The 25,237-nt window shown below is 46.5% G+C and overlaps 1 protein-coding gene across 2 annotated transcripts in view; it reads left to right on the plus strand.

The window, feature by feature from the left end:
* SH3GLB1 (SH3 domain containing GRB2 like, endophilin B1) overlaps positions 1–25,237 on the plus strand; it is a 100,809-nt gene that overhangs the window by 35,225 nt on the left and 40,347 nt on the right. For both annotated transcript variants that reach the window (XM_068239851.1, XM_068239850.1), the window contains exons 3-5: positions 7,780–7,908; positions 15,667–15,800; positions 24,976–25,068. In XM_068239851.1, coding sequence (XP_068095952.1) covers positions 7,780–7,908; positions 15,667–15,800; positions 24,976–25,068 — 356 coding nt within the window. The remainder of the gene's footprint in view (positions 1–7,779; positions 7,909–15,666; positions 15,801–24,975; positions 25,069–25,237) is intronic.

Raw genomic sequence — 25,237 nt, forward strand, 5'->3', positions numbered from 1 at the left:
TAGATCTGTTAGGAAAATGTAAATACAGAATGTTTGGAAAGTGTTTGTTCTTAGCAATTAGACACATATATTTATTCTTTTTAAGAACGGGAATGTAAAAATGACAGTTGAAAGCAGAACATTTGAGGAGGTTAATAAGGCAGTTGTATACAGATGCACACTTCCAGTGTCCCAAGTGTGTCAGTCATCCTTTTTATCAGGGCTGTGGAGTCGGAGCAATTTGGGTGCCTGGAGTCGGGGAAAAATGCACAGACTCCTACTCCTAATGAATTTAAACTGTAATTAAAGAGACACTGAAGCGAGAATAATTCTCGCTTCAGAGCTCATAGTTAGCAGGGGTACGTGTGCCCCTGCTAAAACGCCGCTATCCCGCGGCTAAACGGGGGTCCCTTCAGCCCCCAAATTGGTCATAGATTAAGCTATTAAGTCTATGGGGACTGCAGCCCCATAGCTATCATCTATTTCCATTTATGTCACAGAGTATTTAGAGCCTGAGTGGTTTTATTAGGCGGAGCAGAGGTTTATATACATTTTTTAAATTTTCTATCTATTATAGTGGTTTATATTTATGTGGTGTTAGATTATGGTATATTGTGGATCAATAAAGGTATTATTGTTTTTCATGCACCCAAGAGCCAATTCTCTTATTTGTTGCTTTATATAGATTTTGCTGCTGCTGGAGGCAGGGCTAACGGCTGCAACCCTGCCTTACAGCGCGTCTATCAGCGGCGCATCGCCGCCTCTCCCCCGCCCCTCTCAGTGAAGGAAGACTGAGAGGGGCGGGGGAGAGGCGGAGATACGCGCTGACAGACGCGCGTGGGGCAGGGCTGCGGCCGTTAGCCCTGCCCCAATGCGGAAGCGCTCCCCCGCTGCACGGAGGGGGGTTTGGGGGTGAAGGGACCCCCGTTAAGCCGCGGGATAGCGGCGTTTTAGCAGGGGCACACATTTATTCTCGCTTCAGACTCTTTAAAATAGAAAATATGATAAAATGTTCTATTTCTTCGATAATAGTCATCATAAATAATTTATATATACAGTAATAGCTCTGCTTAGTCCACAAAAATGAAATAAACCAATCAAAATTAGTTACTTGTGCTGCTTCACTAAAGCAGTCCCCGTATTTTTAAAGTCAGATATACACATCTGATTGTGACTGTATATATCATGTGTACACAGGAATCTCTTATATATGTTACGGCCAAAACCAGAAATTGGCCAATTGTAGAATTGGCCTGGCCGTTTCTAGAACTGGCCGATTTGACGTCGGCCAAAGTCCAAAATGATGGGAATTTCTGACATTGGCCGGCCAGTTCTAGAAACGGCAAAAGTAAGTCGGCCATAGTCCAAAAAGCACAAATCCCAGAACATCGCGGGGGTCCTGTCCGTCACCATGAATGGCACTCGGAACTTCCTCTCTGCTCTGAAAGATGCACAACAGCATAATAACCTTCACAGAAAAAAAAAAACGGAAGCAGACAAATTTGTTATCATCCTGCACTTTAAAATTAGCTGCTCTGCCGTGGCAGTCGAGTGACACAGGGGAGAGATCAAATGACAGTGGTGATTAGTCATGGCTGGGTGCGCTTCTCTGGGCGCTTTGCATGGATGGGGGCATTTCTAGGTGCTTTGCATGGCTGGGGGTGCTTTGCATGGCTGGGGGAGCTTCGCTGGGCGCTTTGCAGCGTGGGGGGGGCTGGGTAGGGGGCTGCACACTTTGCATGGCTGGGGTGCTTCACTAGGTGCTTTGCATGGCTGGGGAGGGCTTCGCTGGGCGCTTTGCATGGCTGGGGGGGGGGGGGGTGGGCTGCGCACTTTGCATGGCTGGGGTGCTTCACTAGGTGATTTGCATGGCTGGGGGGCTTCACTGGGCACTTTGCATTGCTGGGGGTGCTTGCATGGCTGGGGGGGGGGGGGGGGGAGGGCTGCGCACTTTGCATGGCTGGGGAGCTTCATTAGGTGCTTTGCATGGCTAGGGGGGCTTCACTGGACACTTTGCATTGCTGGGGGTGCTTTGCATGGCTGGGGGGGGGGGGGCTTTTCTGTGTGCTTTGATTGGCTGGAGGGGGCGTGCCTTTAGTGTGCGCTTTGCATGGCCGGGAGAGTTGCCTGCACTACTCAGACCTCAGATCAGGGCGACCGAAGAGGCAGAGCAGCTACCCGCCTGGACCTGTACACTTCACATGCAGAAGTGCCAAATGACTGGCGCTTCGGCACTGAAGTGTTCACGTCCAGCGGGTGACTTTGCCTCTCTCCGCCTCTCCGATCCGGTCGCCCTGATCTGAGGTTTGATTAGTGCGGGGGGGGGGGGGGGGGGGGGCGAGGGAGCAGGACTTCGGGACTTGGCCGGCCACATACAGCTACAACGAGTTCTGGCCGGCCAAAGTCAAATGATGGTACATTTTGCACATTGGCCGCATCAGCCGGCCACTTCTTGTTTTGACCGGCCAGAACCCGAAGTAGCCAGACTTCGGGTTCTGGCCGTAACATATATACTAAATAACATCTATGCTGTAAGTATAAAGCCTGATGTGTAGCCGTGTCACTAATAGAGATGGTCGATAAGATGGAAATAATTCTGCGTTGCTGATTTATGCAAATGTATGCATTCTCTTTGCTCATGAAATCAAATAATTTGATATGTTGTTAAAATTTGGTTTGGGGACTACGAATTAAAGGGTACCTGAGAAGGAGGGAAAGAAAAGGGTTTTTTTTATACATACATGGGGCTTCCTCCAGCCCCTTCAGGCCAATCAGTCCCTCGCTATCCTCCTCCACTCCTCCACCACCTCAATCTTCTGCTATGAGTCCCGGTAATTCAGCCAATCAGCGCAGTCCGGCCACGTGCCGCTCCCACAGCCCGTGAGCATCCTGCACCTGCTCAATAGTGCTGCGCAGGTGTAGTACACTCCCTGCGGTGGAGTTTGTACATGCGCACTATGCCAGACTGGCTCAAGTACCTGGACTCATAGCAGAAGGTCCAGGTGGCGGAGGACAGCGAGGGACTGATTAGCCTGAAGGGGGCTGGAGGAAGCCCCAGGTATGTATAAAACTTTAATTTCATCTGTCTCAGGTTTACTTTGTTACACAGTAGTACTATACTCTACATATGCACTCCCCACAGAGCTGCAGGGAATCCACTGAGAATGTTGTGCACATTGAACACAGAGGTGTTGTCTATCACCCATAAACCTGGTTCAGATTGTGCATAAAGAATGTGTAATAGAGGAAGAATCTCCTCATTCCCCTGCAGAGTACCTGCACATCATTCTTACATGTACCACAGTCACATTGCCTTGGGCCTGATAGATGTTCTTTGTTCCAGTCTGTACCTTTTTCAAGTACCCTTACCAAGGACTAGTTTTAGTCTATAAATATGGCAGTCATACATATCCTTCTTGCTTCAGTTGTCTTTTAAAATTCCTAAGCGTTGGCAGTTAACCCTCCTGGCGGTATAAAAAAAATCTGCCAGGAGGGAGCGCAGCAGTTTTTTTTTTTTTTTTTTTTTTCCCCCTATATCATGTAGCGAGCCCAGGGCTCGCTACATGATAGCCGCTGCTCAGCGGCATCCCCCCGCCCTCTTCGATCGCCTTCGGCGATCTCCGATCAGGAAATCCCGTTCAAAGAACGGGATTTCCTGGAGGGCTTCCCCCGTCGCCATGGCGACGGGGCGGGATGACGTCACTGACGTCGGGACGTCATTGGGAGTCCCGGGCCACCCCTCGGCGCTGCCTGGCACTGATTGGCCAGGCAGCGCACGGGGTCTGGGGGGGGCGTGCGGCGCGACGGATAGCGGCGATCGTGCGCGGGGCGGCAGCGATCAGTGTGCTGGCGCAGCTAGCAAAGTGCTAGCTGCGTCCGGCAAAAAAAAAAATAACAAATCGGCCCAGCAGGGCCTGAGCGGCACCCTCCGGCGGCTTACCCCGAACTACGTTCGGGGGTTACCGCCAAGGAGGTTAAGAGACAAATTTCATGTTACATACTTTCAATCAACAAGATTGTAATATGCAAATTAGAGGAGTCTGAGTCGGTGGAATCCTAAACTGAGGAGTCTGAGTCGGTGGATTTTTGTACCGACTCCACAGCCCTGATTTTTTTTTTTTTTTTTTTTTTTTTTTTAATATATATAAATTAAAAACCTAGAAGTGACAAAAGACATTGGGTAAGACAAAGCAATATGTATGAAATAGAAAACCACTGGAGAGGGGAGAAGGCCACACACCCTCTTCTACTAAAATTAGTGATTTTTGGGAGGTAAAACAGTCAGGGCAGTGCTGAACTGTTATCACTAGCTCTGCTGTCCGTGTTAAAAAAAATGTCTTTGGTTGAGCATCAACTCTATAAAAAACTAGCTGCTCTGATAATATAAAAGGTACAACCTAAGGCAGGGAACACACTTGACTGTTTGTGTACGTGTTTTCTGCATAGAAAATCTGAGAACTCGTGTTAATGAATGGGCTAGTTCACACTTGATGTGTTTTTCACACGCAGAAAAAAAAACTGACATTCTGCATCATGATTCCGCACATTTTGTCTGTTTTCTGTATCAATTACATCAGCTGCTGTGAAAAAAGGCACGCGTTTTCTGCATAGAAACACTTGGTGTGCAGAAAACATGCGCAGAAAAATGTGCACAAAAAACTGAAAGACAAGTGTGTTCCCTGTCTAAATCTTTGTCAGTAAGATCATTTCCATGTAGAGTATTTATGACAGCCAAAACCCGCCATAGGTTCCCTCAAATAAAACATTAAAATGGTATCCGCATACTCTACCTACGCACAGGTGTCAAACTCCAGGCCTGGAGGGTTAGTCCCATGCCAGTGTTCAGGATGGACTGAGAAAGAGGAATGTGTTCTACCTGATGGACCCACCTTTCCTGATTCAGACCCATCAATTCATTTGAGCTGTGTCAAAAATGTGTGAGGACCTGAGCCCTCGAAGGAGCGGTTTGCCATCCCTACTCTAAAGTTTATAATTTTCAGATGTCATTTTGAAGTTGTTTGGCCTAATGGAATGTTGTGCGGTGGAAACTAGCCAGGATTGTCTGTTGTGAGGATAGTAATACAATGTTCATTTTAAAGTGGTCTGAAACTCAGACATAACATTCAATAAAAATGTTTTCTTCTTTTTTTTATTAGCCATACAGTTATTTGCTTTTGTGCACAAGTAATATTGTCTGTTTACAAAATCCTAAAGTACAGTTTATGTGCCCTGAAAGTTGCCATTGCATTTTATTCAAGCTGCTTTGTATTCTATATTAAAATCTTCTAGTGAACTCATCTGAACTGTGTGTTTGAAGTTCCTTTTCAGTTGTTGCACACAATGTAATAGTTGAGGAATGTAAACAAAAGTTAATGTCATCTCCACTTCAGATTGGATCCTAAGCTGAAGGGGCTTTCCACAGCAGGACAAAGTGCTGTGTTTGAATGCTGTTCTGCTACAATATTTTGTTTGTGCTAGTAGGTTTAAGACTGTAAGGAATATTTTAGAGCAAAGAAGAAAGGCTGAGTATCAGACCACTATAAGGAATCTGTGTATGAACTGGCTTGTGACTTCTGCTTTATATGCAAATGCTTACTAAGGTCTAAGCTCACTTCTTATTAAAAAGTTTACTCTTGCTTGTTGTGTAAAATAAAATGAAAATGAAGACGTCTTAAAATGCCTGGGTTGCAGTGCAGTCATGTGACTGCCTCTGATGCATTGTAGCTCTTCTCCCCGGGTACTAATGGATGAGTAAGGCCTTCTGGGATGGGGGGTGTAGCTGAACTGTTGAATTTCTTTCTATTTTCCTGCAAGAGCAAGTGTTAAACAAAGTGGTTATCTATGCAAATGAGCTTATTGAATTTAGCTGGATGGCCTGAGAAGCAAATAAAAGAACTGTTTTTATCTGGCTAAAGGTGGCCATACACTTAGGGCGTGTTTCCACTTGAGCGGAAACTGCCGCGAATCCACAGAGTAAAACTCTTCCATAGGGTGCAATGGTAACGCCGACCGCATCGCAACCGCTAGCGATTCGGCCGGCTTTTTCCATCCAAATCGGTGCGGGAGGCTGCAGATCCTATAGCCGTGCATGGCACGGCTGATGGGATTCGCCTGCTATCCCCGCAGACCCGGAAGATCCGGCGCTCGTCTCGCAGACGTGCGCCGCTCAAGTGGAAACGCGCCCTTATAGATTTGCAGCAGATTTGACCATCAGATTTCTGGCAGATGCCTGTCAAGTCAAATCTGACAGGAATCTATCTGATGTGTCGCGCACTAGGAAGGAAATTTATTGGAAATGGATCTAAATGCATTATTGGACCATTAGATTCAGTGCAACTCTATGGGCCTTCGATCTGCTGCCAGCAGCAGATCAACCTAGATTTTCCATCCAGTCAGATAAAATCGATCAAAATCAGCCGTAAAACGATCGATCGGCAGATTTGATAGAATCTATTTCCAATCTATCAATTCCATAAAATCGATCGATGGCTGAAATCAACCAGTGTATGGGCCCCTTAAGAAGAGTAACCAAGCAGCTCGGGGTGAATCAAACCACTAGGAATGTATAGGGGATAAAAGAGACCGAAAAGCCCTCCTACTAAGCAACGCTTGGTGAAATTTGTCTTCTTGAAACAGAAGGAAATTTGCAATAATTCAGCTATAAGTGAACATTTGTGATTACCCACAATGCACCACTACTGAACATGCAAATTGAAGCCCTGCTGATCATGTCTCTTTGAATTTTTCAGCTCTGAAACCTTACTTCTGTTTATTTTGCAGCACAACAAAGCACATTTTACATCAGTGTTATAGCTGCTGTTTATAATTCAGTCTTAAAATAAAAAGATGAGGCTGCCCACTAATGATACAATCTTGACTGTACAATCTTATCATTTCTATGTAATAAAAAGTATCCATTCAAAGTATTTTCACTCAGTTTACCCGACAGACCCCTTCAGTTCTGTTTCATTTACTATTAGTAGCAAGCGGAAAAGTGTTTTGTATCGGTTATTGTTGCATTTGAGCCTCTAGGGGGATATGGAACCATGATCGCAAACCATGCTAGACTCTACACACAGCTTCTCAGAAAATGTAAGCGTCTGCGGCACTCATGCAAACAGTAAACACATTGATATTAAAGGGTACCTGAGATGGCGAAATCAAAAGAATTTATACTCACCCAGGGCTTCCTCTAGCCCTATGAGTATGAATGCATCCCTCGCTTTCCTTCCCAGTGCCTCTGTTCAGCCGCAATCTCCCCCTGGTAATATGGCTCAGTCGCGCCAGCCGACTGGTGCAACTAAGATTACTGGGGGGTGAATGCAGCTGAATGGAGGTACTCAGAAGGAAGGCAAGGGACGCATCGGTGCTCATGGGGCTAGAAGCCGCCCCGGGTTAGTGTAAAATGTTTTGATTTCACCATCACAGGTTTACTTTAACGCTTCCGTTCATCTCAATGCACTATGCGGTGCATCTTGCTAAGCGACTTGGATATCGGTAGCCATCCTCCTGAGCTGGCCCTAAATGTCTGACTCTGAGTTACTTCTAGTGCTAAAAGGGGTTATATCTACAGGTAAACTTATCTAACAAAAGTAATATCCAGAATCTTTCCATTTAATTCTCCTTCAGATGCCTAAAAACTACTAAATTACATTGATGTCAGCATTGTTATTGTTCAGCTTATGAATACATTGTTCTCAACACAAATATCCTTTCTAGGAAACTCCTATCAGATTTGTCCCCTGGCTCCCAACTTGTGACATCCAGCTGATGACTTATCTCGCTGCTTTGTTCTTTCAGATGCCAGGATAGAAGAGTTTGTATATGAGAAGCTGGACAGGAAAGCTCCAAGTCGCTTGAATAATCAGGAGCAGCTGGCCCAGTATATGATTGATGCAGGGACTGAGTTTGGTCCGGGGACAGCATACGGTGAGTATGTGCAATGGCATTCACTGAAGGTTGCACAGCTGGAGAAAAGAGCTGAGCTCCACACAACATATGCTGAGATTGTCAGGTGTAATGCAATTTCATTAGCACACTCCTCATCTTTCCATTTAGCTAATTATATGTGTACATTTATCACTCAGATGTGATGAAAAACTGTTGTTGTGTGTTTGTTTGTTTTTTAAGTATTCAACCTTTTTTTTTTTTTTTTTTTTTTTTTTCCCCCTGTCACATTTGCTAGGGGAATTTACTAACCTTTCAGCCTCTATTAATATAACTGGTACAGCTGCCCGACAAGATTTGAGAATTCAGGGTGTAGATTTGAAAATGTTTGTGTGCATGCAGATAGAGAGAAATAGATGACTTTTGCACCAGCCTCCATGATAATGTACCGTATATACTCGCATATAAGCTGACCCGCATATAAGCCGACCCCCCAACTTTTCCCTGAAAAAACATATAAGCCGGGGGTAGGAAATGCTGGCCGCCTTATTCCCCGAGTGTGTCCCAGTATAGCTAGTAAAGTGCCCAGCATGGGTAGGTAGTGCCCCAGTACAGCTAGTATAGTGCCCAGTATAGCTAGTATAGTGCCCAGTATAGCTAGTATAGTGCCCAGTATAGCCAGTATAGTGCCCAGTATAGCCAGTATAGTGCCCAGTATAGCCAGTATAGTGCCCAGTATAGCCAGTATAGTGCCCAATATTGCTAGTATAGTGCCCAGTATCGCTAGTATAGTGCCCAGTATCTCTAGTATAGAGCTCAGTATAGCTAGTAAAGTGCCCCAGTTTAGCTAGTATAGTGCTCAGTATAGCTAGTATAATGCTCAGTATCGCTAGTATAGTGCTCAGTATCGCTAGTAAAGTGCCCCAGTTTAGGTAGTATAGTGCCCCAGTTTAGGTAGTATAGTGCCCCAGTTTAGCTAGTATAGTGCCCAGTATCGCTAGTATAGTGCCCAGTATCGCTAGTATAGTGCCCAGTATCGCTAGTATAGTGCCCAGTATCGCTAGTATAGTGCCCAGTATCGCTAGTATAGTGCCCAGTATCGCTAGTATAGTGCCCAGTATCGCTAGTATAGAGCTCAGTATAGCTAGTAAAGTGCCCCAGTTTAGCTAGTATAGTGCTCAGTATAGCTAGTATAATGCTCAGTATAGCTAGTATAGTGCCCAGTATAGCTAGTATAGTGCCCAGTATAGCTAGTATAGTGCCCAGTATAGCTAGTATAGTGCCCAGTATTGCTAGTATAGTGCTCAGTATAGCTAGTATAATGCTCAGTATAGCTAGTATAGTGCTCAGTATCGCTAGTAAAGTGCCCCAGTTTAGGTAGTATAGTGCCCCAGTTTAGGTAGTATAGTGCCCCAGTTTAGCTAGTATAGTGCCCAGTATCGCTAGTATAGTGCCCAGTATCGCTAGTATAGTGCCCAGTATCGCTAGTATAGTGCCCAGTATCGCTAGTATAGTGCCCAGTATCGCTAGTATAGTGCCCAGTATCGCTAGTATAGTGCCCAGTATCGCTAGTATAGTGCCCAGTATCGCTAGTATAGAGCTCAGTATAGCTAGTAAAGTGCCCCAGTTTAGCTAGTATAGTGCTCAGTATAGCTAGTATAATGCTCAGTATAGCTAGTATAGTGCCCAGTATAGCTAGTATAGTGCCCAGTATAGCTAGTATAGTGCCCAGTATAGCTAGTATAGTGCCCAGTATAGCTAGTATAGTGCCCAGTATTGCTAGTATAGTGCTCAGTATAGCTAGTATAATGCTCAGTATAGCTAGTATAGTGCCCCAGTTTAGCTAGTATAGTGCTCAGTATAGCTAGTATAATGCTCAGTATAGCTAGTATAGTGCCCCAGTTTAGCTAGTATAGTGCTCAGTATAGCTAGTAAAGTGCCCAGTATGGGTAGGTAGTGCCCCAGTATAGCTAGTATAGTGCCCAGTATAGCCAGTATAGTGCCCAGTATCGCTAGTATAGTGCTCAGTATAGCTAGTAAAGTGCCCCAGTTTAGCTAGTATAGTGCCCCAGTTTAGCTAGTATAGTGCCCCAGTTTAGCTAGTATAGTGCCCCAGTTTAGCTAGCATAGTACTCAGTATAGCCAGTATAGTGCTCAGTATAGCGATTCCCCCCTCCCCTCCGCCCCCTCCGCGGCCGCCGCTGCTATTACCTTTTCAGCCGGCGGCTGCTTCCTCTACTCCGGGTGCCTCTCGCTCTGCTCTCCATGTCTCCATCGCGCGTAGTGTATCCCAGCAGCGCGCCCGGCGCTGCTGCTGTGACGAGGCAGGAGAGAGCGGTTCCCCTGGTAACGGCGTCATTGCCGTTACCAGGGGAACTGCTCTCTCCTGCCTCGTCACAGCAGCAGCGCCGGGCGCGCTGCTGTGATACACGAATACGCGTGATGGAGACATGGAGAGCAGACCGAAAGGCACCCGGAGTAGAGGAAGCGGCCGCCGGCTGAACAGGTAATAGCAGCGGCGGCCGCGGAGGGAGGGAGCGGGCGGGGGGCGCCGCGGATCACCACCACCCAAGACCACCCAAGACTCGCATACAAGCCGACCCCCCCCCAACTTTTGGCCCCCTTTTTGGGGGTCAAAAAGTCGGCTTGTATGCGAGTATATACGGTACTTGCCATATCACTTACCTGCACTCCACTGCCACTTACCACTCCCATTATGCATACGCCAACATCCCTGTTCCCGGAATTTTGTGTTAAACCTCTCCTGCCCCCATTCAAACTAACAATGTATGCTCAAAACCTCCACTTTATTTTTCACCTGGGACACTCAGGTTTGGGGGTTATGTTACACAAACACTAGGATAGGCACTGCTTATTCACCAAGCCGCACCTGGCTATTTAACTGGTCTGCAGTGTTAAGCTAGTCTTCTGTACCCTACAAGGGGACCTTTGGTTTCATATAGTAGTGTTGCAGGAGGGGTGGCACATGCAGCCAGTCTCCAGGCCCTCACCTACCACTATGCTATGACATGGGAGCTACATTGTGGGATGCTGTAAGCTTTAAACAGAGATGAGCAGCACAGAAGTGATCCCAATCGCTGCCACCACCTAGCGCAGTGATCTGCAAACTTGGCTCTCCAGCTGTTAAGGAACTACAAGTCCCACAATGCATTTGACTTTGACTCATGACTGGCTGTCAGACTTCTGCAATGCATTGTGAGACTTGTAGTTCCTTAAAGGGACTCAGAGCAGTGCAGAAACTATGGAAAGATGCATATCATTTTAAAGCTCTCTTTCTCCTCTTTCAAATGATATATAAACCGCTGTCCTACGCCTTTTTAGTTTTCACTATTTTCGCGATTGCCGCGGCAGCCAGAAAGAGGAGAAAGAGAGCTTTAAAATGATATCCATCTTTCCATAGTTACATTGTATTACACTGGGCAACTTTTTCCTAAAGTCAGCAGCTCCATTCTACTGAATGGAGCTGCTGACACTGGGGAAAGTGTCGTCCTGTGTAATACACTATAACTATGGAAAGATGGATATCATTTTAAAGCTCTTTCTCCTCTTTCTGGCGACACCTAAATCGTCGCCCTACGCCTTTTAGTTTTCTCTATTTTCGTGGTTGAAATCGCTGCTGCGGCAATTTCAATCGCGAAAATAGCGAAAACTAAAAGGCGTAGGGCGGCGGTTTATATATCATTGGAAAGAGGAGAAAGAGAGCTTTAAAATGATATGCATCTTTCCATAGTTTCTGCACTGCTCGGAGTCCCTTTAAAGGGAACCTAAACTGAGAAGGATATGGATTTTTCCTTTTAACATAATACCAGTTGCCTGACTCTCCTACTGATCCTGTGTTGCCAATACTTTCAGCCACAGCCCCTGAACAAGCATGCAGATCAGGTGCTCTGACTGAAGTCAGACTGGATTAGGTGCATGCTTGTTTCAGGTGTGTGAGATTCAGACCTACTTCAGCCAAAGGGATCAGGACTGCCAGGCAACTGGTATTGATTAAAAGGAAACATCCATATCCCTCTCAGTTTAGGTTCCCTTTAACAGCTGGAGACCCAAATTTGCAGATCACTGGCCTAGCGCTTCCACTACTTGCATGCTACACCACAGCAGGCAGCCATCCCCAGTGCCCTCACCATCAGGGAAGCCTCCCACCACTACTACCTAAATTAAACACAAGAGACAATGCTTACTCACCAGGCAGTACAGGGCTATTTAACTGGTCTGCAGAGTAAAGCCAGTGAGCAAATTTTAAAGGCTCAGTAAATTTGCTTGGATCTGCTGTACCAGATCTAGCACAGGCTGAACCGATTACACTTTCTCCTGTATGCTACAAGGAGACCTTTAGTTTCACTTAGTAATGTGGCAGCAGGAGTGGTGCAGAGCAGACAGTCTCCATGCCCTCTGCCACCCTCACTCCTTATATCACAAAAGCTATGCTTCCTGAATTGGCCAAATTAATCCATGCCATGCACTGATGAGGATCAAACAATCCGAAACAGTCTGCATGTTGGATTATTATGGTTCTGTACAAATTAACAAGCTGACACATCATTGCATTCCAGCGGTTCTGGAGGTGTGTTTAGCTTCTAAGGGTACAATGGTTAATTTGCATATATATTTAGCAGTGGTGCCTGGGAGACCTCTCAAGCTCACTCCAACCTGAATTATCGCAAATTCTTTCTGTTTTAAGAAAGCAAACTTTTGTTTTCTTCCTGAATTAGAGGAGGGAAATCGCAGCAACACCCACCTGCATAACTACCAACTGTCCCTCTTTGGGAACCCAGTCCCTCTCTCCTTCTTTCTTCCTCATTTGTCCTTCTTTTCAGGATTCCTGTACAGATCTATGTAGATATATGCATTTTTCTCCTGAAAACGTTTGATTCTAAACTTTATTACTATCCTTTACATCAATATTCGTGTTATTTTCATATGTTAATATGAAGGAAAATGAACCGGAATAGAAAGGACTAGTGTGGTTTGAATTAGAAAATATATTTTTCTTATGAAATCTTAATGGTATGCATGACTAGAAGTGTGTTGGGGCGTGGCAGGGTTGTGTTTTCAATGTCCCTCTTTCCTGTCTCTGAAAGTTGGGAGGTATGCACCTGCTCAAAGACGTGAGTGTTGTGCTTTCTCCCAGAAGTGATGGGAAGGCCCAGGCCACTACAGTTATGTGGCATCCCTCCTGACATAGCCCCAGCAAAAAGTCTCCGCTTAATTTGTTTGTAGAACTTGGGCTTTGAAAGGCCCTCCTTAGTCTTAGGTCATGTAGATGGGCTTAAAGGTATCCACAGGTGTAAAACTTTGATAATCAGAACTAGTTGATCATTTCTTGCTCTAAATATTTTATTTTGCCAGAATTCTTGATGACCTTCAGTGATTTGGACCATTAGGGAAATAGCAGTTATTTGGAGGGTTCTGTCGCTAACTGGTTTGCTCTTGTGCAGATCTTGTTTAGTCAGCATTTATTGTTTCATATTAAATTCCAAACCACAGAATCTGTTTATATTTTTTTATAAGTAACGTGCTGGCAGTGGCACAAGACCGGTGTTCACCTCCTGTACTTGCTGTTCATTCTTGGTTGTGTACTTTTCTGTGGTTTGTATCCTTTGGATTGCATTTGGAACATATAAAACGTGGATCTTTTAAGTGGTGTTCCCTCCTAGGCCTTTTGATATTTACAGGTTGTCAGCTTAGGCAGAATACAGAAGCTTTGCATCTCAGACACTGATAATAAGGTCATTGATGTGGCTAGGCCAGCCTTCTGAGCTTCTGTCTGCCTGTCCACACTTTATTGTTCTGGACTAGATGAGGTCTTGTGAAATTTCCAGAAGCTGCATGTCCCCCAAATCTATGCCCAACCAATTGTGAAACAGGGTGGATAAACTGGCAACAGCTCAGATGTTGTTTGCTGTATGAAAGTGACTCACATTAACTCTGCCTGCTGAGATAGAGATGGTTTTTGGCAAGATTGTGTGCCTTCATTGCCATCCATTGCTGAGATCCATCTCCTTGCAGCTGTCAAGTGGTTAGAACAAGCTTAACGACCAACACCCGCCACAATCTTGGTTTTTAAAGCAATGCATTGTCTTTGTAGATTGTTTTGGATGGCTCTGCAGCCACTTAATAATCCCTATCAAGTGCGTCAGATGCCACTGCTACCTTCCTCACTGTCAGCTGCTTATTGGATGGCCAGAGCTGATGGAGATTAGGGAGCAAGAACTGTTCTCTCATATCTGTGACCTGCAGTCCTTTTAAAGAGTAACTGTCAGGCTGCAGAAGCTAATTTAAACCTCTATTCTCCTTTGTTAAACAGTTTAGAAGGAAGCCATAAAGCCATTAGTGAAGATAAAAATCTCAGTTACCTTTGATGTGTGCTTATCAGAAAGGCTGTTATAGAACCATAAGGACGCAAGCCGCATACTAAACTGCAAAGCATTCTGGGGCCCTCCCCTCGGCTGCTAATGAGACGTTACAGGAGCTTGTAATCAGTCCAGAGCGTAGCACTGATAAATCTCTGGGCAGACTACACTGCAGGAGTCAGCTATTGTTCCTAGCCACATGGCTCATTAATATTCACTGCACACTGTTATTTAGTACCAGCTTTTCTGTGATCAGGAAACAGGCAGGACATGACGACACATTTGACAGAAAAACATGGAGCCTGCCATGAGCTGTCAGGAGCATCTATCTCTGCATATACTATATACAAATTCTGTGAAATCCAAACGTGGACAGTGAAATGCATATGTAATGTAAGTACAGCCAATCTTTAGCTACTGATATATGTGTTTATTTTCTCTGAGACCTTATACCTAACAGCTCCTCTTTAAACATAAATGCTCTCCTGAACAGTGTAAGCTGCAGCTGCTGTAAGTGTATGAACATCAGTATCTCTCTGCACCTAATCTTTATCACTGGGAAGAATCCATATACTCAACTATGGAAAGGGAAGGCTGTGGATCCTAGAGAGCCTGCCCGGTCCTCTTACGATGTCCTCATTCTAGCGCTTTCCCTCTATTCAAATTTGCCGCATCCAGTAGCACTTATAAGGCTTCCGAAGATGGGCAGCTCCATACTGCGCTTACTGCTCGGGGCCGCCAGTGCTTCTGAAGCTTTCCAAGGGTCCACGTTGGCATATTCAACCAGTTGATCGAATACTTGCAACAGGGGTGACAGCGCTGGAACGAGGACACTGTGAGGACCAGGATGGCTCTATAGAGCGGTCTGTGCTGTAATAATGTTGAGAAACTCTGCCTCCTGTGTGTGAAGTCTTAAAAAAACAGTCACTGGTTAGTTGTTTTCAGAAGTTACACAATGGCTTGCTCATCAGCTAATAGCTGGGTACGGGTTCCTATTAAAATAAAAAAAGCTGTAATATGTAATGTAGAGTATGTAAATATGGCCTAAAGGTAGAAAAATTTGTACTGCTTTGCAGTAGATGAACCAGTGATCAGGCAGATGAAGTCTTGCTATGCAGGGATTAGGAACAGTGAGTATAGTTGATACGGGTACAAGTACAGTACTTCCTCTAGACACTCTAAGGATCCCTGTGTGGTTTTTAATTGTGTATGAGAGGTGGTTCATTATATCTGCATTGTAGGACACATCCTCTCATTACATGTAATAAAGACTTACTTCACCATTGCATACAATGTCTGTTTTATGCATTACATTCCTCAGAGCGCTCTTGCTGCAGTGGAAAGACTTGTGGTATACTTTTAGTAATTTGGTTGGCATATCTAAGAAGCATGATTTATATTTTGTTTTATATTTGTGTTCCAGGAAATGCTCTCATAAAATGTGGAGAAACGGAGAGGCGAATAGGAGGTGCTCACCGGGAGCTTGTACAGACTGGAGCAATTAACTTTCTCACTCCCTTAAGGAATTTTATTGAAGGCGATTATAAAACAATATCTGTAAGTATAAGAGAGCAGCGGTTACTGTTTGCAGTACAGCAATTGCTTCAGAACTTTACTGTTTAACTTGATAAATATAAAATGGCTTATTTTTACTACCTACAAAGCTAGTATCTAAAATGATGATCTCAGGTGGCAATAATTGAAAATGTGTACATGGCTTTGGCCTGCTCGCTATGGAGTATACTCATTAAACTGCTGCAATCAGAATAACTTGCCCAATGGGTAAAACATAATACATTGCATGTAATGTATTGTATTACGCTCTTCTTATACGCACGTTATTTTGTTTACCTCAGTTTTAGTGAATATACCCCTATGTCATTTATAGTTTCTGATTTATATTTATATCAAGTAATTTGACCCATCAGCATCCATTAATGCCTGTCTAGAGGAATCACAAAATTGGATGAACACCAGCTGGTTGAGGCTAAACTCAGACAAAACAGAAGTGTTGGTAAGCGGTCCACACATGGTGGATAAAGTCCAAAACTCTCCCCACTTCAAACCAGCCATTGGAGGAGATGCCGTACAGTATAAAGACTCTGTGTGAAACCTGCGGGTGATCCTAGATGGAAAGCTAACACTCAGACAGCACATATCAGCTGTCGTCAAGGTCTCATTCTTCCATCTGAGAAATATAGTGAGAATGAAACCCCTTATCCCAGCTGCAGACCTACCTACTCTAGTCAATGCATTTGTATCCTCCTGCTTGGACTACTGCAATGCCCTTTTTGTTGGATCCCCGGATAAGGTTCTGTGTCCCTTACAACTAGTACAGAATGCAGCAGCCATACTCCTAACCCATACCATACCCCCTGCAGCTCACATATCTCCCCAGTACTGCAAACTCTTCATTGGTTGCCAGGAAAATGGAGAATCCATTTTAAGACCTGCCTGCTGACATTCAAGGCTTTACACCACAAGATACCCAAGTACATAGCAGATCTATTGGAACTATACATCCCTCCATGCCCCCTCAGCTCTGCCAACAAGATGAATTTGTTTATTCCCATGATTCACTTAAAAACATTTGGTGCTCGGGCCTTTTCCTATGCACCCCCTACTCTATGCAACTCACTTCCACGATCAGTGCAAGAGGCTCCTTCTCTGGACAGCTTTAAGAAAAGGCTAAAAACTCACCTCTTCTCCCGAGTCTTTGAGGCTGCAGAATGCAGGGTCACGGCGCTTTTAGTCCCCAGGGAGAAAATCGCTATAAAATATTATTATTATTATTATGCTATTTAAGCTCTAGTTCTGTCCGCTGCAAGTGTGCAAACGTCCGCCATACGTGTGCGCACACCCGGCACGTGCGCGCACATGCCTGCCCCTCCTGGCCCCGTCCTCCCCTGCAAACTGCGCGTCAGTGGCTCTGTGTTCCTGCAAATGCGCAGAGCGAAAAAATGCACACAGGGACATAGGACGCAGAGACACTTAGGTTTTATTAGGTAGGATTATTTTCTTTGACTGGATGGAAATGAGGGCTCAGAAGTCGTAGTAATTGCTAACAAGACAGTGGTAAGGCCTCATCCCAATCTGTGTGCTGCTTATTGTATTTTCAGCATTGCAGAGTGTATGCGGTCCACAAGGACATAACTTCATAGACTGCACTGTTGTTTCCATACATGTGTTGCAATTCAACATGGAATCGCTATGCATGGTTGCGTGCAATTTTTGTGTAATGCAATTCCATTCGTTATGGATGGGATCGCAACTACATCACAGAGAATCACTGAGCAGCGAAGTGTTGTGCGTTGCACACAGTGTGAATGTGGGGAAGGGGCTTTTATTTTTCACTTAACACCCCCGACTTTGCCAAAAGCTCAACTTCCTGTCAAAGGGAGAAGTTATTTATGAAAAGAGGAAGGAAAGAATTGGATATATATAATTCCAGATGTTTCAGCTGCTTAAAGGAATACTATCAAACTTTGGCAAATTGTGGCAACAGAATAAATTATTGTATTAACAGGTGTGAGGACGGGCAGGGTGTTGCTGTGTGTAGTGACTTTATTCTTTTTTTACCCTATAGGCAGCATCCCCTTAACATAGTGACGGCGACGCTGAAGTGGATTAGCTCATCGTGTGCTTCCCCATATAAGAGCGGAGAGCACGTGACCTGCCGCAGTTACTCTGAGGAGTGAGAGACTATCGTTCTCGCTCCTATTCTGCCCAGAAATCATGATCATCCTTCCAAATCTTCAAATTAGCTTGTGTGCAGCCTTCTGTGAAAAGCTTTCCAGAGAGGCTGCCTGCAGCTGCGCACGTCCCCCACCTTCGGCTCCTTCGGGTTTTCCCGTGAATAGCGGTGGCTCTACTGCCCTCCTCAGGCTCCCTTGTTTGCCGTTGCATAGCAACGGCAAACATCCTGTGTTGCAGCGGCTCTTCTGAATCCTGAAGGTGGGGGACGTGCGCAGCTGCAGGCAGCCTCTCTGGAGACCTTTTCACAGAAAGCTGCACACAAGGTAATTTGAAGATTTGGAAGGATGATCACGATTTCTGGGCAGAATAGGAGCGAGAGCGATACTCTCGCTCCTCAGAGTAACTGCGGCAGGTCACGTGCTCTCCGCTCTTATGTGGGGAAACACGTAGGTACAGACTTCAGGGCCGGGCCGAGGCATAGGCTGGAGAGGCTCCAGCCTCAGGGCGCAGTGTAGGAGGGGGCGCAGAATTCATTCAGCTGTCATTCCTAATTGTGTTTGAAGCAGAAAGAAATAAGAAAAGGGGATACATGGCAGTGACTGCAAGCCATATAACTAGATATTAAGGTGTTGGGGAGGTTGTGGGCCCTTTGGCGCCTCTTAGTCTAATAGCAATCAGTGTGTGACGGCTGGGGTGGGAGGGATGGAGGGGCGCACTTTGGTGTCGCAGCCTTGGGTGCTGGAGGACCTTGTCCCGGCTCTGCATCTCCCTTACAGCCAGCTCTCTCTGGCTTCTCAGTTGAAAATCCGCGCGCTGCTCTCCAACCATCAGCTGAGAGCTGCACGTCTGTGAAGTGTGTGCTTGTCCGTCACATGACTCTTCTGCTTCCTGTCTCATCTAGGGACCTGGTCTGCACAATCCCCTTGCCGACAGTATCTCTCATGCAGCGAGTACTGGCCGGGGCAAAAGACACACACTTACATTTTATTTATGAGGGGACAGGCCACGGCTCGCACAGCCGAATCCACTATCACCACACCACCCCACCGTCTTCTGCCTGATTCCTCCTAGCTGCTGACTCACAGGATAGGAGACGGCAAGACAATGAAAGGCACGTTTAACCAGCCACAAGGGGGCGGGACCCACAGGCTGCTGATGTCACTGAGAGAGACACGCTGGCTGGCTCTACGAGAGAGGGGCTGGCAGCATCGCTGGAGTCGGACGGTAACTATGGCAACAGGGAAGCGGAGGGCGGAATGTATACACTCCGCTCCCGCTACATCATCCCCGGCAGCAGCTATCCAGCGCTGTGTGAATCGGCGGGCGCAGGCAGCATGAACACACCGGGGGGCGGCCAGCCAGAGGCAACACAGACATGCAAGTTGCGCTCACTCAGACTGCTAATGACCTGCGCCCAGAGGCCCCAGCCTCGTCGGCCTCTGTGTCGGCACGGCCCTGGCTGAGCTGCCTGTGACATGGAGCAGCTTTGAGGGAGAGTACACTGTGTCTGTGAGGAAAGACCGAAGAAGCTGTGACAGAGCAGAGAAAAAAGATAAGGAAACACACCAGTGAGAGAGGAGCAGGGGAAAGTGTACAGAAGCATTACAGAAGGAGAGGACAGCATTCAATTACAGAGGGAATGCAGGGGAGAAATGAAGAGACTAAGCTGGGAAAAGAATGACCATTAAGAGGAAAGATTAACTCCTTGACAGAAGAGAAGACCAGGCAGGAAGAAAACACTTATGGGGGAAAGCTGTGGGCAAGAGTAAACAACAGACAAGAGGAGGCTGGTGAGATCTCAATAATGTATTGCCAGAAATGTTTTGATTCACATGTATACTTAAAGTAAACCAGAGACATTTATTTGGCAGTATTCAATGCATACCTGGGGCTTCCACCAGCCCCATCGGCACAGATCGCTCCCACGCCGCTGTCCTCTGCCTTCTCCCTCTTTGGTATCGGGTCCCGTAAGTCTGTTCAATCGCCGTCAGTTGGTGCATGCGCAGTGCACTCCTCTGTCTCGCTCCCGTGTCTGGGAGCTTTCTGCGCCTTCACAGGTGCAGATTGCTCCCAGCCACGGGAGTGAGACAGAGGAGCGCCCTGCGCATGCACCAACTGGCTGAAGTTCCGGTCCTGTTACTGAAGAGGGAGAAGACTGAGGTGGGCAGCATGGGAGCGATCTGTGCCGATGGGGCTGGAGGAAGCCCCAGGTATGTATAAAACGCTGCCAAATACTTGTCTCTGGTTTACTTTAACCTCACCGAAGAGAAGCTAACTTATATTTTAATGTTTCTGCGTGTAATGTGATTTTTCTGAATAGGAAGTGTCACTGACTCCTCCTCAGAGGACCTCACAGTCTAATCCTACCATAGTCATAGTGTAATGTCCTACCATATTATTATTCTCTATTTATATAGCACTGACATCTTATGCAGCACATTACAGAATACACAGTCATGTCACTGACTGCCCTCAGAGGAGCTCACAATCTAATCCTACCATAGTAACAATCGGTACCTATCCGTTAGCCGGGCGCATCCGGCAGGTGGCGCTAATTACTATTCCCCCTCCAGGCCGACATGGATAGTAGGGAAAGATGTAACTCTGGTGGAGTTTTGTCGCCACCTAGAGGATGCGCCCGGCTAACGGATAAGTACCTAACAATCTATTGTCCTTACATAGTATTATTATTATTATTAATAATAATATGTATTTTATAGAGCATTGACATCCTCTGCAGCACTTTACAGAGTACAGGGGACTGTATAGGGGAGGGAGGGGGACCTCTATATCACTAGGTAATGCTGTTAAGGGGACCACTGGAGTAGGGTATGTGAGCGCCAAATCATGGGGTGTGTGGGCCCTAGGCTGAAATTTCTCTGGTGGGCCCCCAGTGTCCCAGTCCGACCCTGTGTGTGACAACCCCTGCTCCTTAATGCGACAAGCACAGCTCCTCTCTTTTATGCATTATATGATGGGTAATATTATAATGTGACAAGCACAGCTCCTGTCTGTCATGCATTATATGATGGATAATTTTACATATTAATGTGACAAGTACACCTATCAGCTACTGATTATATCCATACATGATGCATTATATGATGGATAATATTATACAGTGTGTCTGTGCACTGTCATCAATCATGTCACTCAGGTGTCTGCTATCCATGGGTTTGAACAATGCACATTATTTTGGTGTTGTCGATTTCCTATTTCTTGTGGGTTTATTTGGCACCTGAAGTCTGAGGGGTGCACATTGCTTAAAGGATACATCTGACGAACATAATAAAAAATTAGATTTAATGACCTGGGGACTTCCTCCAGCCCCTGGGAGCCTGTGTGTCCCTCGGGGCAGCTCCGCTTCCAGCCTGTCTCCAGTGGTCCCGACTGTAGCAGGGCACAGCTAATCTGCTTGCTATCAAGCTCCTGTCGCCGGGAGCATTCTGCGCAGACGCAGTACTTTTCCACCTGTGCAGAATGCTAACGAAAGCAGGAAGATGGATCCAGCAACAAACTTGACAAGTAATCCCTGATCCATCTGCCTGCTGCCGGGTCACATGATCGAGAGTTCAAGCGATCGTGGTACTTTGTGCGAAAGTCTTCAAGAATCTTAAAGAACTGATCCACTGTGTCTGTCATTTGACAATGCGCGATGGCCGCGGGGGGGGGGGGGGGGGGTGCACTTGGGCAGCTCAGCCTCTGTTGATGGTGGACCTTGTCCCGGCCCTGCCTGAGGGGTACTTGCCTCAGGAGGGGGAAGCCTCAGGGTCCCAATGAGGCTTCCCTCTCCTCTGTAGCTGCAGGTAATCCAGTGCTGGCTCCCTCGAAGTCTCTGGCAATCCTGGCTTGACAAGCTACATTTATTTACCTTCCCGGCTCCAGCGGATGGCACTGTTGAGGCTCTCAGCACAGAGATAGGCGGAAATAGCCAATCTCCGTCGGGTCCGTTCTACTACGCAGGTGCAGGAGACTTGCGCCTGCGCAGTAGAGCGGCCCGACAGCGATCGGCTATTTCCGCCTACCTCCGAGCGGAGAGCCGATACTGCGCCTGCGCTGGAGCCGGGAAGGTAAATATTTACATCCCCGCTGTTCGGAGGGGCACAACGAGACCGCCGTGGGACACAGGACAGGGGAAGCCTCGATAGGATCCGGAGGCTTCCCCCACCCGAGGTGAGTACCCACCAGGGGACCTTTTTGTTACAGGTTTTCTTTGAGAGGGGAACCTCCGGATCCTATTGAGGCTTCCCTCTCTACTCAGATGTACACCGTTGCTGAGCACGGCTCCCCTCCAGATCGGGGCCGAGCACCTTCTCAACTAGCAGCGTGACCACGAAGTAGACACGCAAGCACTGCTATGCATGCGCAGTAGCATGGAGCCCTCGGCTCCGACTTACCACGCATGGGCTGGCTCGCGTGGCCACGATAGAAGGAGAAGAGCTGCCCGGCCCTGACGTGATTAGCAACAGTTTTGTTGCTAATCTTCAGGGCTGCTGCGCTCAGCGACGGGGAACATTAGAATACAGAAGGAAGCCTTAATAGGATCCTGAGGCTTCCCTCTTTTTAGGTAAGTATCTAATTTTGTACCCGAGGTGTTTTTGTGGTTTTTTTTTTTTAAAGGAAATTCAGGTTCTGAATGCTTTGGAACAAAACAAAATCCTCTTTGGGTACTAGCACATGACTGCAAATACTAAAGTCTGTTCATACAGGCTATATTGCACCACTTCTGTCCATGGTAGACTACAAATGCAGGTCATGTAATTGTTCAGGCACAGTCTAGTGCTGTTAGAGCTAAACTGCCAGTATAGTAGTTCCATGGGCCACTGTTTGTGGCGTTCCACTCCTTTTTGACAACAGACAGCTCCAGCGCTTTTTAAAGGGAACCTAAAGCAAGGAAAAGTATTTAAAATAAGCACGACATAGCTGCACATAAATATTACATACTTGCGTCACGGTCAGTTCCTCTCAGAAGCTCACCATTTTCTTCTTACAGTAATCCCTTCCAGTTCTGACAATATTTTGTCAGAACTGAAATATACCGGTTGTGGTCAGTTATATATCAGCAGCTGTCAGTTACAACTGAATGTGCAAGGTAATGTCCATGTTTCCCTATGGCTCAAGTGGGTGATATTACAGTTTAACAGTGTGCAGACCAGGAAGCTGTTAGGGGTTAATGGCCATTTTTAACCTCTTGACGACCAGCTAACGCCGATTGGCGTAAACTGGTCGTCTGCGGGTTACCATCGAGCGGCCTTTCCATGTCAGTTCACGGAGGGTGTCTCCGTGAACAGCCGGAGAGCAAAATGTAAACAGGCGGGGAAGACATCATACGCAGCAGCGCCGTAAGTCAGATCGGCGATCCCCGGCCTCTGATTGGCCGGGGATCGCCGGCATATGATAGGCTGAAGCCTATCCCACAATGCGCAGGACAGATATACGTCCTGCGCAGCCCAGCAAAGGAGAGGGAGGTAAGGGGAGGGAGAGAGCGCACAAAACGCTGCGGAGGGGGGCTTTGAGGAGCCCCCCCCCCCGCTACCCACTAATGGCCGGCGGCGATCAGACCCCCCCCAGCAGGACATCCCCCTAGTGGGGAAAAAAGGGGGGTAGTCTGATCGCCCTGCTGCACTGCTGATCGGTGCTGCGGGCTGTAGAGCCCACGCAGCACCGATCAGTGAAAATTCCCCTGGTCGGCAAGTGGTTAAAATGGACGGAGAATTACCTTGATCACAGTGGACAAATGGGACGCAGGACAGGAGAAAGAGATTGAAGAGTAGACTACACAGGAGGTAAGGATGACCTGTGTATGGTTATTTTGATTTTTTATCTTCAGTTCAGGTTCTCTTTAATCTGGAAGAAAGAACAGTTGGACACAGTATTCCATTAACGATGCCATACTTAGGACGATTATTGGCTGATATACTAATCTTAATGATCCCTATGTGATTGGAATTGATTGGATTGTGACATGGCACACTCAGTTTTCATAGATTCCAGCATTGCAACACGTGTGTGCAGCCCAGCCCAGCAATATCGCCCAAGGGGATCAGGTCCTGAGCCCCGAGGGGTGACATTAGTTGGTAGTGTGTATGCGGCTTTACTGCTTTTGGGCCGTGCATACGTCACTGCAGCTATGGCCTGCAGGCCACATGGCATTAAAGAAAACCTGAGAGGAAGCATAAAAGTTTTATACATACCTGGGGCTTCCTCTAGCCCCTTTCACGCTGATCATCCATCACTATCCTCCTCTGCTGCCTCATTCCTGCGCAATCTGGCCTGGTAACTTTGGGAGACTGGGCTTACTGCTCATGTACGGCCCGGCCATGTGAACCCATTCAGGCTCCCGTTGTCAGAGTTCTGGGCCTGCACTGTAGTCCTGCGTGGGAACGCGATGGGAGAGCGCATGCAGCAGTACTGCAACTGCACTGACTTGCCGAATTACCAGGCCAGATTGCAGAGGAACTAGGCAGTGGAGGATGACGGAGAGGGATGGATTAACATGTAAGGGGCTAGAGAAAGCCCCAGGTATGTATAAAACTTCTTTTATGCTTCCTCTCAGGTACACTTTAACAACTGCAGAGAGCTTTGGGGGCAACCAAAAATGGCTTGTTGGGCCGCATTTGGACCTTGGGCCAGACGTTGGACATGCCTGGACTAGGTGATAAAGCTGCACTGTAACAACCGTTTAGATTACGACCGTTCACTACAGGACCTCTTTAAGCTGATTACAAGGATACTTTAAAATAGATTAAATGTATTAATTTTCTCCAGTCTCATTTTACTGGAATTTCAGTTTGATTCCGTGTGTGGAATAGACTGCCACTTTTCCTCTCTGTTCTTCTGGCGAAAGCTTCTTTACACATATATTACAAGGCAAGGAAATGGCTGCTCTGCAAATTGAAATGTCTGTGACTCTGACTTGACCCGTTCAGAGTGAATTTTCCCTTTACTTCTATTCCTTATTCTGCTTTATCTGGCTGTTTCACAGCAGAAATGTAATGATGTAACTTTCTCTTTTCTTCTTTTTTGCTTTCTGTAGAGGGAACGGAAATTGTTGCAAAATAAGAGACTGGATTTAGATGCTGCAAAGACCCGTCTGAAAAAAGCCAGAGTTGCAGAAGCTAGAGCTTCAGTAAGTAGATGGGCTTGACAAATGACTGGAAAATACCGTCACTGTTCCTCCCTGTGGTTAACTTGCCTGAATAGCTGACCTAACAACATGTACTCTTTGTGGTAAACAATTGGAATGGCCTAGACTGTAGCTGCATAGAGTGCGTTCACTGTGAGCTTTATGTTGAGAC

The sequence above is a fragment of the Hyperolius riggenbachi genome, chromosome 6, assembly GCF_040937935.1.
Source record: "Hyperolius riggenbachi isolate aHypRig1 chromosome 6, aHypRig1.pri, whole genome shotgun sequence".
NCBI classification, from domain to species: Eukaryota; Metazoa; Chordata; class Amphibia; order Anura; family Hyperoliidae; genus Hyperolius; species Hyperolius riggenbachi.